At 39.4% G+C, this 21562-nt stretch overlaps 2 protein-coding genes across 10 annotated transcripts in view; one reads left to right on the forward strand and one right to left on the reverse strand.

Moving 5' to 3' along the window:
* Positions 1 to 1339, forward strand: part of IMMP1L (inner mitochondrial membrane peptidase subunit 1) — a 74530-nt gene extending 73191 nt beyond the window's left edge. For all 7 annotated transcript variants that reach the window (XM_084631201.1, XM_084631199.1, XM_084631200.1 and 4 more), the window contains one exon: positions 1141 to 1339. In XM_084631201.1, the coding sequence (XP_084487327.1) occupies positions 1141 to 1209 (69 nt within the window). In that variant the 3' untranslated portion in view covers positions 1210 to 1339. The remainder of the gene's footprint in view (positions 1 to 1140) is intronic.
* Positions 1340 to 1470: 131 nt separating this feature from the next.
* The window catches only part of DNAJC24 (DnaJ heat shock protein family (Hsp40) member C24), a 68032-nt gene continuing 47940 nt past the window's right edge, over positions 1471 to 21562 (reverse strand). For all 3 annotated transcript variants that reach the window (XM_084631204.1, XM_084631205.1, XM_084631206.1), the window contains exons 3-5: positions 20404 to 20542; positions 6094 to 6162; positions 1471 to 4842 (exon numbers count right to left, since the gene is read on the reverse strand). In XM_084631204.1, coding sequence (XP_084487330.1) covers positions 4718 to 4842; positions 6094 to 6162; positions 20404 to 20542 — 333 coding nt within the window. In that variant the 3' untranslated portion in view covers positions 1471 to 4717. The remainder of the gene's footprint in view (positions 4843 to 6093; positions 6163 to 20403; positions 20543 to 21562) is intronic.

The following is a 21562-nucleotide window of genomic DNA, read 5'->3' on the forward strand; positions in this document are numbered from 1 at the left end:
CAAAATGTGCTGCCCCAGTTCCTGTGTGAGAATCTGAATCGCCCCTTCTCCCCACCCCCATAGTTGAGTATGCTTTCCACATCCCACAGAACGGACTGTCAGACACAAGGGTGGGGGTAGGATGTGGTAAGAAAGGAAAACTGTGAATTTTCTTTGTAATACTCTCCATGTCCGACATTCTGGCCCAACCAGCGTGGATTCATTTGTCTGAGAACTGAAGTTGTTTTTCTCCGCTGTCCCATATTATAAATTTCCTAAGGCTGTGCTATGAGGTTCATATATCTAAGTTAAGTGACTTATACTAATATATTCAGGGAATATTTTTCAGCTTTGGAAGCAATCATTCTGGGTTCCTCACAGAAGGGTGGTCCTGGCCTCAGGCTGGCTGTCAGTCTTTGTTCTGCCTCCAGCCAGCAGGAAAAATTTATTACTATATTACCCTATAATACAGACTGTCAGATATGGAGGGTATTAAAAAGAAGATTGATAAGAAGGAAATCTTCCTATTGCGGTATACTCATCTCAACTAAAGAATTAAAAGGTGAGAAGTGTAAAGTATATAAAACAAGACTGGGAGTATGGAAATACAGTATAATTCCATTTATCCACATTCTTTTTGAATGGTCTTAGTTATCTGAAGCCACGCATCTCGCCCATGTAGCCCTGTTAATCACCCGCTACTAACATCTCAGTTAGCCTTATCACTAATCAATGGTTTTGTATTTGTATAGTGGTTCTGAGCAGATACTTGCAGTTACTGAGACCTAATTCCGTTTCAGCAGCAAGGGCAGCTGACAGTGTCTGTTTCTCAGGCTGTGATTAGTCAGTTTTTAAAAAAAAATAATGCAGAATTCTGTCCACAGTAGTTTAATGCATTTTTGGTGTTTTAATAAACTCAGTAAAGTTGGGTTATTTTACTCTTTTATAAAGTACAAAGTATTAAGCAAATATCAGCATTACTCCCTTCAGTCCCCACATTTCTACATCAGTGAAACTGAAGCACAAAATAGCACTCTACTTATCCGGTCAGTTACCTTAAACTTTCTGATGTCCCTCAGGCCATTTGGATAAATGGGTGAGTACTGCATTGAAATTAGAGTTTTAATCAATGATTAACTTTTACTATATTTCATTTTACAGATATGGCCTCTGAATGATTTGGGATTTCTGCGTGCTAGCCCCAACGGTCACAGATTTTTGGATGATTAAGAGAACTAATAAGTGAATTCTGCCAGTTTACTTAACTGTCTTACAATGCTTTAATAGCTTTTTTTACTGAGTGAATGAAACAATGCGTTCGTATTTACAAAAAATTAAACATTGTGACTAAGATATCAAACTCTTTGAGCTTAAGTCTCTCTTTATTAACATCTAGAAAAAAACATATCCTGAAGTCAGTTATGGAAATTAAATACTGTTGTAATTACAGAATAAGTTATTTGTCTTTCTTAAACTATTCATGGTGAGTCCCTTTATGCACAAGAAAGTGTCTTAGGGCTTGTCTACATTATCAGCTAGATCGACGGGCAGCCATCGATCCAGTGGGTTCAATTTATCGCGTCTACTCTAGACGGGATAAATTGATGGCCGAGTGCTCTCCCGACTCCGGTACTCCACCGGAGCGAGAGGCGAAGTCGACGGGGGAGTGTCAGCAGTCGACTTACCACAGTGAAGACACCAGGGTAAGTAGATCTGTCAAATTCAGCTACGTGAAGCTGCGTAATTTAAATCGATTCCCCCCGCTCAGTGTAGACCAGGTCTTATATTCTAACAGCTAGATCCTCACAGGGGATTTCGGCTCAGCATCACAATACCTAATCTTAGGCTCCCAATCTCCCTGTACAATGCATGGGGAGAGTTAAGCACCTAAGAGTGGGATTAACAGAAGGCAGCAAGCTGAGTCGGGGGCTACCCAAGCTAAGCAGAACAAAATACTAAGGAGAGTGGTGGGGCATAAGCAGCAGCAGATTCACGTGGCTATGATGTAGCTATGGTGGCACGTAGAGTGGACTTTCATCTTGAATGGTCCCTTGCAAGTCGTCTTCCTTCAGCAAGAGTCAGGATGGGAGGATTTAGGCTTCTTAAATCTCTCAAAATAGTATCTTCCAACCTCATTCATGGTTAGCTTCATGCCCTGCTTTCTTCAACCTGAGCTCTATAAACTTCTGTAAAAGTGTACCTCCTTCTTTACATTGGACATAACCCCACCAGTGCAGTCAACTTGTTCTCAACTGTTGCAACTTGCCAGGATCATCTAGTTTGTGGCAAAAATCAAACTAAAGGATTTTAAGAATATGCTGTAACTTTTGACACTAAAAACTGTCTAGTATTCTCTTCTCAGTTGTTTTTAATGGCCATGTTTCTTGTCCATACAACAGAGCTGTCATCACTACTGCATTGAACTCTTAGTTATGACACACATATCCTGCTGCCCAAATAGAGGGCTCTGAAGATAGACTGGTTTTGCATTAATGGCATTTCACTAACATGACAACTTTTGGATACAGCACTTCCTGCTGTCAACTGACTACCCAAATGGATAAAACTATTCATCTATTCAATGTCATTGCTATCTACTTGGAGCATTGGCAGGTCATTTGTTTCCATTTTACAGGAGGCATGCATGGCTTTGGTTTTATAATCATTAATCTGAAGTCCCATAGATTCTGCAGTTTTTTGCAGTTCTTCCAGCATTAGCTGTAGTTGGTCAATAGCCTCTCCAGGTAAGGCAATATCATCCATGCACTTGAGATCCTCAAAAAATGAATCTAAGTTTCACACCTCCTATATTGTCCTCTATCAGATCGTCTATTAGAACATCACATAATGCAACCCTGTCATACACAGATTCTGTTGAAAATCAGTCTACTTCACATAGCTAAATGTACCATGGTACTGTTTCTCTATTAGATACTTTGTCCTCAGGCACCCCATGCTCGCGTGGCAGTAGCCATAGTGCTGACAGGTTAACTTTTTTTTTGCCACTCCAGTCATTTTTCAGTAACATTCCACAGAACATACACAGCATGAGTTGCCCTGCCCTTCAAGGGTAGCTGGGCACCCATCTTCACAAGGGATTCACAGCCATAAACTCATAGAGTTAGACACTTAAGCCAGGTCAGCCCTTTCTCACAAAAAAATTAGGTGGTGATGGTGGCCATTATTAACTGGGCCAGAGAAAGAGAGTGACTCTATAGCTCAGTGGTTAGGATTTCACCTGTGAGACCCAGATTCCAGTCCCTGTACTAATGACTATTTAAGCAGAACAGCAACAACAGGAGAGACTCACTCCACAATACCCTATAACTTGGTGATTGGGGTATTCATCTAGGATGGGGTAGACCTGGGTTCAAGTCCTTGCTCCAGACCAGGCACAGTGGGGACCTGAACCCAGGTCACTCACAACCCAGGTGAGTGTTCAACCACTGGGTTACTGGGTATTGGGAGAATGCTATCCCCACCCTGGTTTATGTGTGGTCCAATCCAGTAGGTACGCTCTTAGGCAGCTTCTGAGAATACCTACCAGATCAGATCCTGAGCAACTCAGTGGTGTCAGGACTTAAGTGGTTTTGTACTTGTCCACTCACAGAAATATAGGCACGTTGGGGATTTCACCACTAGCAACTTAGGCACCTAAAGATTTTAGCCACATGCAGGATTAGGCAGCAGCTGAGCAGGGGCCTTGAGGATCTAAATTTTTGACTTGGTGCCTAAATCCTATTGTGGACCTAGTCCCAAGTTTCCATTCATAATATTACAAATGTAGTTAAATTAAAAGTCTGAATGACTTAGACAAAGCAATGATTGCAAACCTGTTTCTTGGACACAACTCACCATGCAAATTCTTGAGGTGGCAGAACCACTCTGTGTATTAGCAACACTTTAAACGGCACATTTGCAGAAATGCAGTCCTTAATATGTGGGAGACATCATTAAACTATTACTTAACTACTGGAGTCTACTAACACATGACATGTAGGAAAGAGGTAACAACTTTGTGCGTATAAGCCCCTCGATTCAGTTGTATATGCATAACGTAAGACTGCTTAAAAAGCTTTTATCATTTTTTTTAAAAGGCACAGGACCATTGTTTTGTACAGCAGCTGCTTCCTAGGAATATTACCTTCCCTCATTTTAACATATTAGGCTGATCTCCATTCTCTTCAAATCACAGTGTCACAGTTTTGTTTTCAGAAAAATACTTCTCATGTTAAGTGTTTATAAGGTAACTTTTGTCATCTTTGCTGGTAATGTGAGACTTAGGTATTCTGAAGGTAGTCCCCCAGCTACAACTGATATAATCTTAGGGAGAAAGGAGTGTCAGCTAGACCAGAAAGCTCAGTGCTACTTCCACAAATGGAATGTAAATAAATTAATTAAAAATTATGAAAGCACTCATTTATAGGGCAGGAAAAGGACAGTTTTCAAATCAATGAAAACAGGCAGAACAAGCACCATTTTCACAGGACAGTTCACATTCTATTAAGTACAGAAATGTGTCTAGTTTGATTAACTGAAGCACTTATAGCTCTTTTGTTTGTAACTTTAAGATCTTCTGGTTAAAACTTGAAAATAGATTTAAGCCCTCCTTTTCAGCTGTGATAGGGTGCTAGCACTTGTAATGCACACCTTTTCCCTGACGCATTTACGAACCGATTCTCTCCACTGAATATTCAGCTGGATGAAACCAACACGTGCAAGTGGGACAACTGTTATTTCATCGAAGGATCTCTATAACTAATGAACATGTGTCACAGCAAACCAAGGAAACCTCTTCAGCTTCATTTCTGGAGACAGTATACTTCCCACCACATCGGCATGAGCGTGTATAATAATGTTCATCTGTTGAAACAAACAATTTAAAAACTTAGTGCTTGAGCACAAATAAACTGTTTGAAGCCAAAGGCAAAGTTCCTGTTTAAGACTGAGATATGCAATCTTACTGTTGAACTGATGATGGAAGTTATAAGTTTGCAGAGTTTATGAAGGACCTCTTATCACTGTTAAGAAAGGTAGAGGCTGAATACAACAGTTCCTGCAACAATATTTCATCCTCAGATAGCTATATCTGTAACATAAAAGGCTAGTGTTTCATTGACTATGTGGCGCTCCCTGTGTCTAGTTGGAGGAGAGAGGGGAAGCATAAAGCAGAGGAAAGGGGAGAAGGCAAGTTACAGTTTCCATGATTTTTAAAAATAAAATATGTCAAATGATAAAAACCCCAAATTATAATGAAGTAGAAAGCTGAAGCATTGACAAAATGGAAATCTTATGTTTGAGAACAGTCACAGCAAAAGATTCAATCCCACTTGCTCCTCTGAGGAAGGAAGCAAGCACTGAAAACAGCAAAAAGAGAGCAAAAATATTGACTACCATGGAAAGCCAAGTGGCAATTCCAAATCTATATCTAGCAGCATTGAGGAAGGGTATTTTAACTTATAAAGATGAGAGAGGATGAGACTGATGAGAAAAAGTAAAAATAGTGGACAATGATGAAGAATAGACCAGCAAAAATTAAATAAAGTCAAAACACCAGCAAAGAAAACAAAAACAAAAAAAGAAGGGGGAGGAAGCAAATTTCAAAGGGAAAGCCAAGCAACATACAGAAGTTTAGATAAATCAGAACAACACCATGTCAAATGAGATATAGAAAACTTAGCAAACATTTCCAGTCATCACAGTCAAGGCCCATTAAAAAGCTGAGAGAGGCTCAAAGATTGAGGGCAAGTCTACACTTCAGTGTTACATTGGTGCAGATGCACCAATGCTGTTGCGCCACTGTAGCGCATCTGGTGGAGACGCGCTATGCTGCCGGGAGAATGCTCTCCTGTCGGCATAATTACTCCACCTTGGCAAAAAATATAAGCTATGTTGGTGGGAGAGTGTTTCCTGCTGACATAGCCCCAGTGTGGGCAGCATGAAACTTGCATTGCTCGGGGCAAGGGGGGGCTTTTTCAACCTGAGCTATGTAAGTTAGATCAACTTAAGTGGTAGTGTAGACCTGCCCTGAGGAAGCAGCCAGGATGACTCTAGCCAAGTCTATTAGCTATCCCATTCCTCCTCTCCCCATATAAAAAAGTGAAACATTCATACCCTTATTCCAGGACATGTCTTCAAGATAAATTTGAGCATCCAATGGCCATGTTTGCATTAGATCATCTTCTAAAAGAAAGTAGTGATACATGTTCAGTTCTGATAAATTGAAAAGAGAACTATTTGGTTTCTTACCTAGATGTTGGTAGTCCCATGTATACACAGTTCACCAGTCAAGTGACTGGATGTCCCATTCATGAATGTGGTCAAAGAGGCATTTCTCTAAAATGGTTTTGGTGCGGTGCCCATGTCTCTGTTATAAGGCTGGGAAGACCTCACAATACCCCAAAGATGCTCCCAAAAACTTAACAAAACATTGAAGGGCAGGATACTGATTTAAATAAGTCATCCACTCACCCCAAAGGATGGGAGGGAGGTTTAAACAGGCAAGCTTTCATTGTTAAGTTTAGCTACCATTGTGACAAGCATGGTATAAATGCCCAGAATAACTGATGTAGCTACTTTTCTGGGGCCAAAATGCTAGGCCCCTGCTTACTCTTTGGCTTCTGAAAGGAGGACCAGAATTAACCACTTTATCTAGGGAGAGCCAAAGTTTGCTGAGGTCCAGACATTCTTTTATGATATACAGGATCTCTCTAAACAGCTTTAGAATGATAGTCCTGGCCTGTACCAAGTGAGATTTAGATGTTCTGATGCTCACAGATCCACATTTAGCAATGATGAAGTACAGCATGGAATGGAATGCAATTTGACACATCATATTGGAAGAACAAAGACCCTTAACTACTTTTTATACTTTCTCAGCCTCCTAAGATTTGATATACGCAGTTTGCCCAAGGCCTTTAGTGGTTACAACATAGGACATGGCCTGTCACAGAGCTGCAGCTAAAACAACATAATCCCTCTTAAATGGTGGATTTCAGATTCCTATTCAATGAATAAGCCTGGGGCTCTCTTGAGTTTCAGGGTCTTTAATAACTTGGGCAACCAGTTTGGGCAATGCATCTACTCGCCTTCCTGGTCATATAGGTAGGTTTCTCTTCAGGTCACTGTATGACTTTGTGCATTTATATTATGTTCCGCAATGGAAGCAGAGTATTTCACCATCCTCTGAAATGGAGGAGGACTTGGCCTATCCTTTTCCTCAGGACTTTTTGCCCTTCTATTTGGATGAGAGAAACTGAGGATAACAGCTTAAAGAAGTCAGTGAAAGGGGCTACGGAGGGAAGAATCCAGGGACTAAGGACAAACTGTCCATGGAGAAGACATCATTGAGGTACATCAGGATACCATGGCACAGGAAAACCTTTGCCAGGAGAGGGAGATAAAGCAGATCCAGGAGCTGTGTGGCGCATAAGTGCCCATGGTGTCTGTGCGTTAGACATAGAGTGACTGGGAAGGAGGGGAGAGGGAAAACGTATGACTAGCAGGACCTCCTTGGCAGGAATATAAAGACTAAGCCACGGGCAGTAGACATGACAAGGAGCAGGAAGATGACTACAAACATAGTTAGGCACTAGTCAGGATTACGCCATTATTACTGAATAAGCATCATTTCCTCCACTCGGTGGGTGCTTCAGTTAGCAGGCCTGCTACCTTTGGAAAGAAGAGGAGAGCAAGAAAGTGTTCCTAAAGAGACATGAGAGAGGCAGGGCAGGCCTACTGGCAGGCTGCAGCACTTGCTATGAGGTAGAGAACTGTGGAAAGTTACAGCTATAAGGTGGAGTGCATCTGGTACTGTGGAAGTATCCCTCTGTCCTATATACCATCCACCATATATACACTTGGTGTGATGGACATACAAACACTTGTAATATTTTATAAACATTTATAAGTTTTGTCTGCTATAGGATTACAAAGGGTTATTTCCAGCAGGAGCGGAGCTTACTATGCAGGAAAGCACACCTCAGCATCCAGTAGTACCATTTACAGATACTTAAGGGACAATGCAGGTGTCATTCATTTTGAAAAAAGAAAAGGAGTACTTGTGGCACCTTAGAGACTAACCAATTTATTTGAGCATGAGCTTTCGTGAGCTCATGAAAGCTCATGCTCAAATAAATTGGTTAGTCTCTAAGGTGCCACAAGTACTCCTTTTCTTTTTGCAAATACAGACTAACACGGCTGTTACTCTGAAACCATTCATTTTGAAGTTTTACCTTAATCCCAGCTAAATACAACTGTATCCATAGGAAGAGAGAAGCCAGGTAGGAAACTAAAAAAGAACTATGGGGTGGTTAAAAACTCAGATCCTACTGTGAAGCAGACTGAAACCCAGTCATCTGGGGTGGAGCTGTCTGGGATAAAGTAGGCCTACCTGGGCCTTAGCTAAGATTGATATGCATGTAGACTGTTGTTTTATTAGTAATTTAAACCCTCCCCCCCACCCTTGTATGCAATTAGATGAGGCGTCTATATAACAAAGTAATTTGCACCTTTCCCTGTAGATTATTAATAGGCTAAATCTAGTCTAGTGTCCATTTTCTATAAAATAGTATTAAGGCTTGTGATATGAGAGAAATTTTCTAAAAAATTTAGAATATATAGAACTATTACATAAGTCAACTTCAAACATTAACTGTATAAAGCAAGCCATTCATAATTAGGATTCTTAATTAGACAGCACAGTAGTATGTAGAGTGGATAAAAATCAATTTAAAAAACTTTAAAATTAAATTTGAAATCATGACAACATATATTAAGGCCTAAACTTACTATAATGTATTAAAATAATTTAAATTAAGTTAAAAAATAATATTCAAGCAGTACATTTGTTGCCAAAGTTTTAAAGAAAGTCAAACCAGTGAAATGAAGTCACAGGCTAAGCACCTGGGCTTAGAGTTTGCTGAAGTACTAAAAACCAACTTTTGACATCAGTAGCCTCTTCTGCAGTTACAGAAAAAACAGTTTCTTCATTTCAGTTCATTCAACTAGTTCAGTTCAATGACTAGTTCATTCCAAGTCGAGAAACTGATTGGGAGTTGAAAAAGAAAGCAAGCTTGTTTTCCTCTACCAATATATGAATAAAAATGAAGTGCAAGAGAATGAGATCTTTTAGTTCTAAAGCCTTGAAGGACATGGTGTATAGCAAAAGTATGAGTTCAATATACTTATTACAAATAATACTTAGTTTAATAAAATCAATTTTAAATGCAGAACATGTTTTGAGAAAACTACCTTTTTTTCTTTATGTATCCAGCACATTTAACGTTATTTTATTTAATTAATAAAAATTTATAAAATGCTGGTTTTGTGCATTTTAATTGAAATTCAATTTCCATTCAAGTGCAGCTTGACACAAATATGGATAAATATTAATTACCTAGTAAATAAAAGTGTCATTCATTTTCTAACTTAATATACAATCATAAAAATAAGAATCTGAATAAATGTATGTTAATCCAAAGAACTGCTTAAATACATGTGTATATCCTCATGGTTAGCAAAAAGGATTATCAAATTTAGTGTAAAGGGTATGTGTTAGTGATTATAAGTGAGACTAGTGAGAATGAACCTTTCTTTAGGAAAATAATTTAAAAAATACAAATGTAAAACAAGATTAAATGGATGATTTAAATAATGGTTTCCTGCTTGCTGATTTAAATCATGATTTAAATTGGTGACTTAAATCAATCCCGACCCCGGTGGTATATTATATTGTTGTAGCAAGGGAACATATGAACCAATTATATATGCATGACCCTATCAACCAGAAGTCAGAAATTTCTCTATGGTTAACATTTGATCATCCAAAAGAATATCTTAGAACAGAAGTTGTTTTTTATTGTGGATCTACCATCTTGGTGTCAGTCTTACACACATAACACAGCAGTTAGCAAATATTAATTTATCAGTAGTGAAATGAAACACTTATTTTAACTTGCCCTTATATATTAGTGGAAAACGTAATTAATACTTGACATTAAGAATTATTCTTTTTTAAAAATGCAATTAATTAATTAAGAGCCAGTTAGCCTAGAACACAGGCCAATTTTATACTTTCTTTTGCAACTAAATTGTGATTCTAATTTTACCTGAAATAATATCTAAATTAGACTAAATGAAGGCAATTAAAACAAATCCGAGAACTCTGAGATAATGAAAGGATCAATAAAACCTCCTTGACCTAGCCTATCCCAAATACATACAGTACATTAAAGAGGTACAGATTAAAATAAAATTAACCCACACACTGCTAACACTTGGCTACTACTAAAAGAGACAGACAAAAGGGTATGAAGGAAAAAGATAACTGAAAGATACAGCTGTCAATCAATCAATCTTATTCAGAGAGTCATAGATTCTCAGGCTAACAAGGATCATTGTGATCATCTAGTCTGACCTCCTGTATAACACATGCCATAGAACTTCTTCAAAGTAATCCCATGAGTGTGCTAGGTATCCATCCAATCTTGATTTTAAAATGGCCAGTCATGAAGAATCCTTAGTAAATTGTTCCAATGGGTAATTTACCCTCTGTCAAAAATTTACACCTTATTTCCAGTCTGAATTTGTCTAGCTTCAACTTCCAGCCATTGGATTGTTATACCTTTCTCTGCTAGATTAAAGCACCCATTATTAAATATTTGTTCCCCACGTAGAGACTTACAGACTGAAATCAAGTCACCTTCTCTTTGTTAAGATAAACAGATTCAGCTCTTTGAGTCTATCATTATAAGGAATATTTTCTATTCCTTTAATCATTCCTGTAGCTCTTCTCTGAACCTTCTCCAATTTATGAACATCCTTATTGAACTGTGTGCACCAGAACTAAACACACTACTCCAGCTGTGGTCACACCATTGCCAAATACAGAGGTAAAAAAACCCTCTCTACTACTACTTGAGATTCTCATTTATGCATCCCAGGATCACACTATGTCTTTTGGACACAGCATCATATTGAGAGCTCATGTTCAGTTACTGTTGTCTTTGCTCTGACAACAGATTAGCCAAATAAGACCTAGGGTAGTGCTTTTAGCTAGAACCAGTCACACACTGGCAATGAGCATGCCTTTGCTCATTCTCTTCCACCTACTCAAAAACTGTAATGTGTCTAAACTAAAATGTCCAACATAAAATGGAAGTTCAGTATTGTCTTAATTCATGTGAAGTATATTTTAACATTACTTGCGTTCTGCTCAATCCAATTTACAGACTTGTAGTCAAAAAGCATTTCTTATAATGGAAACCATGAATATTTCTGGCAGCACCAAAAAGAAAAAGTCTCCATCAGTCTCTTCTCTCCCGATCCCTGCTGTAGTAACTTGGGAGAAAAGACCACCTATCTACTTTCTTCTTCTGTTTCATGGGACAGGAAGATGACTTCACTATGAGGCCTCTTCTCTTCAGAGGTGGGGCGAGAGAAAGAGAAACTTGTGAGGAAAGGGGAGAAAGTTTCAGCGGGCAGGATAGGTCCAACTTTCCCTCTGCGGTGTAGTGAGCAGGCAGAGAAAAAAAGTTACTTTAGGCTGTGGAGGTCCCACCATTTCCCAGCTTCTCTTGAAGAGGGAGACATAAATTGGGCTGAAAAAACAGGCCACCCTTCACAGATTTCACAAAGGAGTGCTCTATGTCAGGACAAGTTTCTCATACAAACAGCTGTGTGAATGGAGGTAGTACTTCACAGGTAGCATGCATGAGGGAGGGAGGGGGCACATGACACCATGAAGGGGATTTCAACACACAAGCATGGATGGGGCAAACCAAGGGAGAAACAGTGACGTGGGGGGAACAGTGTTTCGCTCACAATCCCCACTATGCTTCCTACAACACCTTTGTTGACTTTGGAATGGGCAGGAGACTGAGGAAATGAGGCCACTAGCAGTCCCTCTAACTCAGATACCCTATAGGAAGGAGCCTGATGTTTAGAATTTCAACTATGCTTTTCCTGTCCACTGCTGCAATTGTAATTAAAAAACTTCATGGGCCAAATTCATCCTCAGTGTACTTCCACTGAAGGCAGTGGAGTTACAGCAGGAAATAATTTGACCCATTATCATTACAAGTCTTTCATAATATGATGCTTGACCTGTAATTAGCTTTAATAATGATTTGATAATCAGGTTATCTTCCAAAAAGTTAATTTTCAATTGTAAAGCCTTCAAGCATAACATACAACCCAATACACATGCTATCACTTTATTTTATATGCTACAGTTATTTGCTTGTCTGCTTCTAACAGCAAACATTTCTTTTTCAAAATTGAACAACGCTAATTTAATCTCTACATTTCCCTGTTTAACATATTATCCAATCTAAAATGTTTTAACACAGCATAAATGGATTTTTGGACTTGTCAAGTTATGAATTATAGAAAGTGAAGGCTGATCTGAGGTTTGCAAATTTGTCTGCAAGATTACTAATCTTGCAATATCCACAGAGTGTGTGTTACTTAATAATAACTGTGTGCCCTTCTTTATTATTTTAACTGTACTTTAGCTTGCATCTTACAACTCTCCACAGCTACTGGTTCTTTTGAGAGCTGTTTTTTATGGACTTGAGAGATATAAAGATTATTCAGACTGGTATTCATATGAGAGGTTAGCTCTATGTTTTGTATGCTTAAATAGATACATATATACATTTGACTCCTCAAGTTGTTTAGATCTGTATACTTTGAGATACATTCGTGAACGCAGATAGAAAATAAGATGTTCTGGTTTTCCACAGTTACTTGAAAACAGTCATTAAATCTTTAGAAGTACAGGCCCCATGACCTTGTGTTCTATTGCATTTTTCTGACAACAAGAGGTGAAAGGATTCTGCAGATCCATTGTCTCGACTGTAGGATCTAAGAAAACACTGGCAGGCTCATCAGAGCGGTTTATGAGCCTGCAATTCAAGGAGATTAAAAGGAAAATCTACTGAGATTCTTTAAGGCCGCAGAATAACATCAAATAACTATTAGCAGCTTGGTTCAGTAAAGCTTTACTAGAGCTCTTGCTGGGTCATTCACGAAATTTAAAGGAGGAAAGGTTTTAAAGCTTTGCTTAGGGATACAATAAATATTTTGGTTTTTTAAACAAATGATAAATGAAAATCCAATCTTTTTAGACTACTAAGAACAGTTAAAATATGCATACTCAATGATCAGTGTTCTGGGAAGTGTTCGAACTTTTTATAACTACAGTTAAGTTATAAAGAAAAAAGGTACAGCTTATACATTGACAGACTGAATACAGTGTGAAATACCTAGCAGGCCTCAATAATCACTCAAAAATAAGTCACATTGGTATTCAAAACTTTGGTACTGCTAGAGGTGGAGGTTTTTGTGTTGTTTTATTTTTAGTACACCATATATTTATTCTTTTTCAAGTACTGCTATGTTTTTTTTTACTAACCAGCAGTCTGTTGAATTTAAAACAAACATTATGAAGTGTTACAAAAATACATAAATATGATTTCAGTAAAAGTTTTGAGGAAAGCAGTGTGAGAGTTGAGAACTGTTCCTAAAAGCAATATCCCATGTTTTTGATAAAACACTGTTTCTTATTTACTTTTAAACAAAACGACTATAGTTTAATACAGTGCTATGATGTAAGAGGTAACAACGCTGATCTCCTTCAATGCCTCTGATGTGTAGCAAGTAAATATTTTCACATTATAAGCATATATTTGGTCAAGCTTTCAAGTTGCAACCTGGACACTAATTCATAAAGCACTAGAGGCTGGGATATAGGTCCCTTTGAACATTCCACCCACCCGATCCTTAGCCAATTTAATATATTAAAAGTTACCCTTTTTAAGCTTCCAAGCTAACAAAAAAATGAAAACAATTTGTATTTTAATTATGGATATAAAGACTAACTTGCAAAACCTTATAAAAATTGCTTGAAAAATGCAGGACTCAATCTTATGAAGCACTGAGCACTCTGACCCTGATCTAGGAAAACATTTAAGTATGTGCTTAATTTCAAGCATGTGTGTGAACCCCCTGACTTTAAGGGAACTATGCAAGAGTTCAAAGGTAAGCATGTGCCTAGTAATTTGCTAGGTCATGGTGGGAGTGCTCAGCACCTTGCAAGGCTGACTCCACTGCCAAACTTGGAGAAAGAAGTCTCCCTTCTGTTTATTCACAAGTACGTACAGGCAATGGAAAAACAAGCTTCACCACAATGTCCTTTTAATGTGTAATAATTCTGTTCTGGAGGGAGAAATAATTTCTGTGGCTGAGAAATTAGTTCTGTCTCTAGGGGCCATTCAATCCGACCTGAACTGCGACTATTAGGAAGACTCACCACTATGAATATTAAAGGAGTAGCCGTGTTAGTCTGTATCCACAAAAACAATGAGGAGTCAGGTGGTACCTTAAAGACTAACAAATTTATTCTGGCATAAGCTTTCATGGGTAAAAAACCCCACCTATTTATCTGAAGAAGTGGGGTTTTTTACCCACGAAAGCTTATGCCAAAATAAATCTGTTAGTCTTTAAGGTACTACTGTGAATAGTTACTTGTGCTTTGGGGACTAGAATGAGATTAACTCATTGCACACAGGCTAATCAGCCACCAATGGGTTAATTTACAGCCACTATGAACATGGTCTGGATTTTGAATGACCTAGTGGTAAAAGGCTCTCTGTGTCCCATTATCAATCCCCCAAGTCACCAAGTGCCCATGAAGTTCCACAATTTTAAGATCCTTAGCCAGAAACACAATGTATATTGCTGTCACTTAAAGAGTGGTAGACCTGCCAGGCAAACTGCAGGGTTTCAGAGAGTCCCACAGGGCCTGCCACATTGTGGCTGTGCTTGAAGCTTTATTTTGGTTTTGAAAGGCTTTTTTGAGCTTTACTTATGCTTTTTTAAAAAGGGATTCTCATACTAGGGAACAACTAAAAATATACCATATTAAAATATCTCTATTTTCTTGTCATATGCTAGTCAGAGTTCTCTTTGCCGCTTGTGCTAGCTATTAAAAGCATTTTTATAGGCACTTCTCGCTTGCTGCTCCTGCTTGATCCTGCAGGGAAGTTGTAATGCTGCTCTTGTAGAAATCAGCTCTGCATCCACATTCTGATGTCAAACACAGCATTATGATTTCAATGTAGGATGAGAAGAGAAAGTTGGGATGAGGGAAGAGTGCTCATTTTCAAAAATCCTGAACTAAAATGAGTGTGTGACAAGATGAAGAAAAAATTAACGGTAAACTACTTATTCTTTAAATGTTCTACATTTCTTCACAATTGGACCAGTGTAAGATTCCCTTTCTAAATCTCCATCCACCACTATGGTATTTCCACCTCACACAAAGGGATTTGCCCGAAGCTGAGGGTGAGAGTACCTCCGGGACAATACTGAAGTTTTAAAAGTCATGATACCGTAGGTGAAGCCCTAAATTACAAACGAGGACATTTTAAAACCAGCTACTTTTTCCAATTATCTGGGAAGCACTAAACTCAATGTTCAAGAATCCTTCCAACAGCTGAGCACTTCACCAGTCCTTCCAGATAAGGGAAACTTGGCTAACTTGATTAATACAGGATTTCAATCATTTTTTTTTACATTTTACAAAAGCTTTCAAAAATCCTCTTTAATATTGTTTTGGAGCTTATCTGCTCAACTGCAGAGCTATAGCAAAGTCATTGAGTCTGAATCTGAGCACAGATTTATGTGAAAATCTTACCACTCCAAAGAGTAGACATTTTGTAAGTTAAGATATTTACATAAGAACGGCCACACTGGGTCAGACCAAAGGTCCATCTAGCTCAGTATCCTGTCTTCCGACAACAACCAATGCCAGGTGACCCAGAGGGAATGAACAGAACCTAAGGTAAGGTAATCATCAAGTGATCCATTCCCTGTTGCCCATTCCCAGCGTCCGGCAAACAGAGGCTAGGGACACCATCCCTGCCCATCCTGGCTAACAGCCATTGATAGACATATCCTCCATGAACTTATTAAGCTAGATGCTTTGAGCCTAACTTGTTTAAGTTAAAAGGGAAAAAAAGAATTCTCCAGAATTGCTTTTCTATTAAAAAAATAGAAATTGTTGTATATTGTTGCTTTTTATGCTGCTCTGCACTGTGTGAAGGAGTGTACTACTCCTTTAAGGGACACTCCAGAGCCTAATCAAGGAGACCTTGCCTTGGCCTAGGATTATATAAACAGGAAGAGGAAGCTGAGTGAGAGAGAGGGTAGTAGAAGCCATGTAGGCTGCAGTATGTAGTGGTTGTCTTCTCTCAGGCTCTAGGAGACCAGCCTAACCAAAGGCTTTTTTGTTAGTGTGTGTTGGCTTCTTTCCCCAAGACTGTTAAAGTGAACCTACTCTCTCCCAGAACAGGGGAAATTAAGGTGGGGCATACCTGCAGCACCACACTGGGCCACAAGGGTGTGTGTTGGGACTTCCCGCACCTTTACACCTTGTTTAAAAACAAATGTTTTGAGAATGTAGTGCACACAAAAAGTACCATAAAGAGATCCCTAGAGACTTAAAGCCTTCAGACATAGAACAGGTACAGCAAAGGCAGCAGTGCAAGTGTGCTCCTCTAATGTTCATAAACCCAAACTTGGAAGGGCAACTTCTGAGAGGGATACAGGACAATTCAAGGATGAGAAATATGTTGTGATGTAGACACGTGTCCATGGAAATCAAAACCCATTGAACATAAACCACCAGTCAAATGGTAACATTTGGTAACTACTACCACCACCACAGCAGCTGGATTTGAGCATTTGTACTATATATGAAGTTGGGATGTTCAATGGAGTTTTAGCCTAATTTCTATTAGCCACTCAAACAAATTGAATATGAATCTTTAGGAAGGGGAGTTATGATCAGAAATGAACGAATCTTAGACCAGACCTGGAAAGAAGTTCCTTTTTTAATAGGTAAACCATAATGTGCGTTTTCCCTTCTCCTTCATGCTTCTGATAAGGATTAGAAGCAGAAGATTCAATATTATGAAAAAGTGGAGTTCTTATTTCATTTCCAACCTGGCAAAACAAGGAGTTAGTGAAATTTTCACAAAGCACACAAAAAGGCAGTTCTTGTAAGATTTCCAGACCAAATAAATTTGGATAAGTATCTGAGCCAAACTCTTCCTCATAGCTCTTCCCCTTTGTTCCTGCCCCAGCAGAAGTGTCCATGAAATTGATCAGAATCATTATTTCTGAAGTGTGCTGTACTGGCAATTCAGAGAACAGGATTCTAGTCAGTGGTGAGCTGGAGCCGGATTGCGCAAACCAGTTGTTAAATTTTGAAGCAGTTTTAGAACCGGTTGTTAACCCGCTTCCCTGCAGGGGGCACTGAGGCTTTGATGGGCTCCGGCCGGGGTGTGATGTAATTCCTCCTCCAGCACCGGGGGCGCTGCGCTGTGGGAGCCATGTGGGCTGCCGCCTAGCTCTGGGCACGAGCCCTGTTGCTGCTCCTGCTCCCCTGGGGCTCCCTCTGCTGCCTGGTGGGTCCCCGGCTGCTCTGCTGGGCCTGGGCTGTGTCCTGCTGCTCTCCCCGTGAGTACCCACCACCCTGCCGGCAGCCAGCCCCTGCCTCCAGCCACCCCCGCACCCTCTGCCTGCAGCCACCTCCTGCCCTGCCTCCAGCCCCTGCCCCACCCCCTGCCTGCAGCCAGCCCCTGCCCTGCCCACACCAGCCCATCTCCAGCCACCCCCGCACCTCCTGCCCTGTATCCAGCCAGCCCGTCTCCAGCCAGCCCTGCACCCTCTGCCTGCAGCCAACCCCTGTCTCCAGCCAGCCCTGCACCCCCCTGCCCTGCCTGCAGCCAGCCCCTACCTCCAGTCAGCCCCTGCCCTGTCTCCAGCCAACCCCACACCCTCCTGTTTCCAGCCAGCTCCGCACCCGCTGCCCTGCCCACAGTGAGCCCCGCACCCCCTGCTTCCAGCTAGCCCTGCCCCATGCCCCTGGCTGCAACTGGCTCCACATCCACTGGTGCCCTGCAGTTCCCAGGGCAGTAACCCTGCACACCTGCTTCAATGAGGGGGGCATGGAGCAGCTGGGACCCACACATGTGCACACCCTAGGGTGACCAGACAGCAAGTGTGAAAAATCAGGACAGGGGGTGGGGGATAATAGGAGCCTATATAAGAAAAAGACCCCAAAATCGGGACTGTCACTATAAAATCGGGATATCTGGTCACCCTAGCAAACCCCCAGGGAGTGGCGGGGACCCACACATGTGAAACGGAGCTCATTTCTAGTTCAGGCCCATCTTTTTAAAAAAGAATTTTAGGCAGGGTTAACATACATCCGTATTTTCCCAGACAGGTCAGGCTTTTTGGTTCTTAAATCGCCATCCGGGAGGAATTTTTAAATTTTAAAAATGGTAACCCAGTTGGTACAAAAAATACATACTGGGGCACATCCCTTAAATCAGAACTTTTTATAGGGAACAGGCTGTTAAGATTTTGGCAGCTCATCACTGATTCTAGTCAATTTCACTGCCATTCTGCTGCTACTGTACTTACTGTGAAGTGGCTGAAATTCAAAGCGACACTGGAAGTGTACATCCTGTGCACAACTTTATTTGAATCACACCAGTGTTGTGTGAACAGAACCTTATATTTTAAAATGCATAATCTTCATGATACGCAATTGGGAGTGCTGAAGGAGCTTTCAGGTTCATATAAATAATAAACGTATAATTTGTTTTCCTTTTTTAAGTGTCTTTACATTCTCTTGAGATAACTCTCTAGAATAACTCCTTTGGATGCAAGAGTCTCAGCACACATTAATACATCTTTAATTGACGCGAAGATGCTTTAAATACAAAGCTACTTAAAAGCAATCTGTGTCTACTGCCACCACAGGAAGACAGAATATACTATATTCATTCCTGATGTAATTCCACTGACTGCACTGGTGGAATTGAGCCCAGTATATTAAAATTCTGTGGTATATATTAAGGCTTTAAATTAAACCCATCACATACATAAAATAAAAATGTATAGATAAAACTCTTATTAATTTCATCACACCTAAGCATGCAATAGTTATTAGAGTGGGTGACAAGAGTGCTGTAAAAATCTAAAAGCATAATGAAGTGTTATGAGACTTACGAGAAATTCCTATCCTGAAGTTAAATCAGGCTTTTTTTCCCCCCCGATAGCACTGAGGTAATAGGTAATTTCAATGTAATCATAATACTGCTTAAATGGGGGAAAAAAACCCCCACAAATCCAGTTTGAAAATTATTTGTTCAGCTATTTTTAAAATTTTACCTTCCCCTCAATACTTACACAGTCTGAGAAAGTGATATATTTAAATATAATTAGAAATTCATGCTGAAAATAAACTTCTATGTATTGTATATCTTTCTTCTTATCCTACAATAATGTGTATCTGCTACTATGACTAAGCTTTTGTTTCTCAAAGTTCTGGTAACCTTTGCAGCAGGGGAGTTAAAATCAGTGCAAGAGAGAAAGGTTTGATGGTGTGCCAATGTACAATGGAAGGGAATTCAATAAGCTGCAGAGACAGTAGGCTTTTATCAGACACATTGAAAAGTGGTGGTGGCTACATGTCAATGCTGGACCAGAGTGTGTTACTGCAGAGCGCGACGGAGTGTTTTCCCCACGGGCAATACACTATTATCGACTCCCCCCATTAACATGTAGGGTGGATATACATTTATTGAAGGTTCTAATGGAAGGCTGAGGGACTCCTATCCTGAGGCCAGAACAGAAAGACAGCCTATCACTTCATGTAATGGTAGCCCATGTGTGACAGACCTGACCTACATTTCCCCCCTTTCTTTATCACAACAGCCTGTCGCTGTTTTAAGAAGCTATTTTCTGAGATGTAAAAAAGAAATGCATGCTGGAGCTGCCTAGTTAATGTGTTTTACTGGAATATTATTTATAAACCTGCTTCATAAAGAGTAATTGTACTAGAGATTATTTATGAAAGCTATCCTAAAATACACACACCCAAAAAAGAATGTGCCTTAATAAGTCTGAAGTGTTTATAAAGCCATATGATATACTGTATCTTAGACATAAATTACTCAGTACCTATATCTAAACTGCTTCAACAAAATATAGTGCTGGCCATAACTTGAAGTAGTTAAGAAAATTTACTGAAACTGCTGCAATGATAAGAATGGCTAAACTACATAATTACCGTCTAAATTCCATATTTATTAAAATGATTACAAGTACCACTACCTAATGCCTCACTGGAAGTAATTCAATGGTTTTACTGGTTAATGTATGTGTATTTATAAGTATCAATAACATATCCAAATATGAAAGCAGGATAAGAGCAAATAAAACATTTGGTTCAGAAACAAAAAGCTTTTAAAAATACTATCTAACTACTATTCCAGCCCCAGCATTTAAGAGCTGTTGCCACTACTTTGCCACTTCAGCCAGCTCTCCTCGGCAGGAACCTACCACGGCGCTGTAGGTCATACTCTTTTTTTGTCTCTTCGTTCCCTAGAATTTTCCACGCTTGATCAATTTCGATGAACCTCTGCACACGCTCCTCCACCTCTCCTGCTGGCACATCTGCGCTCTGTTTGTCTGGATGATACTGCCAATCAAGAGGAAGGGGGGAGAAAGGGGGGGGACACAGACAAATCAATAGTAAATCTGATATTCATTTAAAGGTGGGGGGAGGAGGAGGTCTGAACCCAGGAAAAGGAGATGACAATGTTGGGTACAGGAGATAACTGCCAGGTTAATTAGACCACTGGAATAGCAGCAAATCCACCAGTGGCACAAAATGTCACAATGTGCACTGACAACATTTTCTGGATAATTTGCTAAAGGAATCATGGGTCTTATGGACAATTTACCTAGAGAGAATGACTAATACAAACAGAAAGAGGTACATGCAGAGGAATATGACATGGGAACAAGGGGAAATGCTTTAGGTGCAAGCTGCTTTTATTTAACACTACATCTGGCTACATTTAAAAAACGGGACCACTGTTTAGTTACAGACTAATCACAAATAAATTGAATGCTTTATTATAGATGTACCTGGTTTTTGTACTTTAAATAGTAAAAAAAAAAATGTAAGATCAAATATAATTTACAATAAATAAAATTCTATTTTGAAGCTATGCCTTAACATATTTAATTTTTTTCAGTTCAGTGAATCAATAGCTTTTCCAAATCTTTAATGTCATGGATCACTGGCTACAAAATTGTGTCATTTTAGTTAAATGGTTATTTGAGGACAAAGCTATAAGATAAATCATGCATAAAGGCAAAATATAAAACGAAAACACTTAAAAAACGTCTGGCCTCCTCACGTTAAATAGCACATGTTCCTTTTTTTGTTCCAATGTCTATTGAAAAATAGCTCATTGAATTCTCTTTTTTGTTCTTGGTATAAGTTCTCATCTCATTTGTAAGGAATATATAATTTTTTGATATTTTAATTGTTCATATAGAACCAACAGAAGAAAAGCAACAGGAAAGAATTGGTAGGCTGGTGATGGGGGGAATGGGACAAAGGTTACAACACTGTAAGAATGCTGTTAATTCATTATATTTCAAAATATTCCATATTCACTTATTTTCTCTATATCAGGAATATTAATTT

This window comes from Lepidochelys olivacea, assembly GCF_965140295.1.
Source record: "Lepidochelys olivacea isolate rLepOli2 genome assembly, chromosome: 6".
In the NCBI taxonomy this organism is placed as follows: Eukaryota; Metazoa; Chordata; order Testudines; family Cheloniidae; genus Lepidochelys; species Lepidochelys olivacea.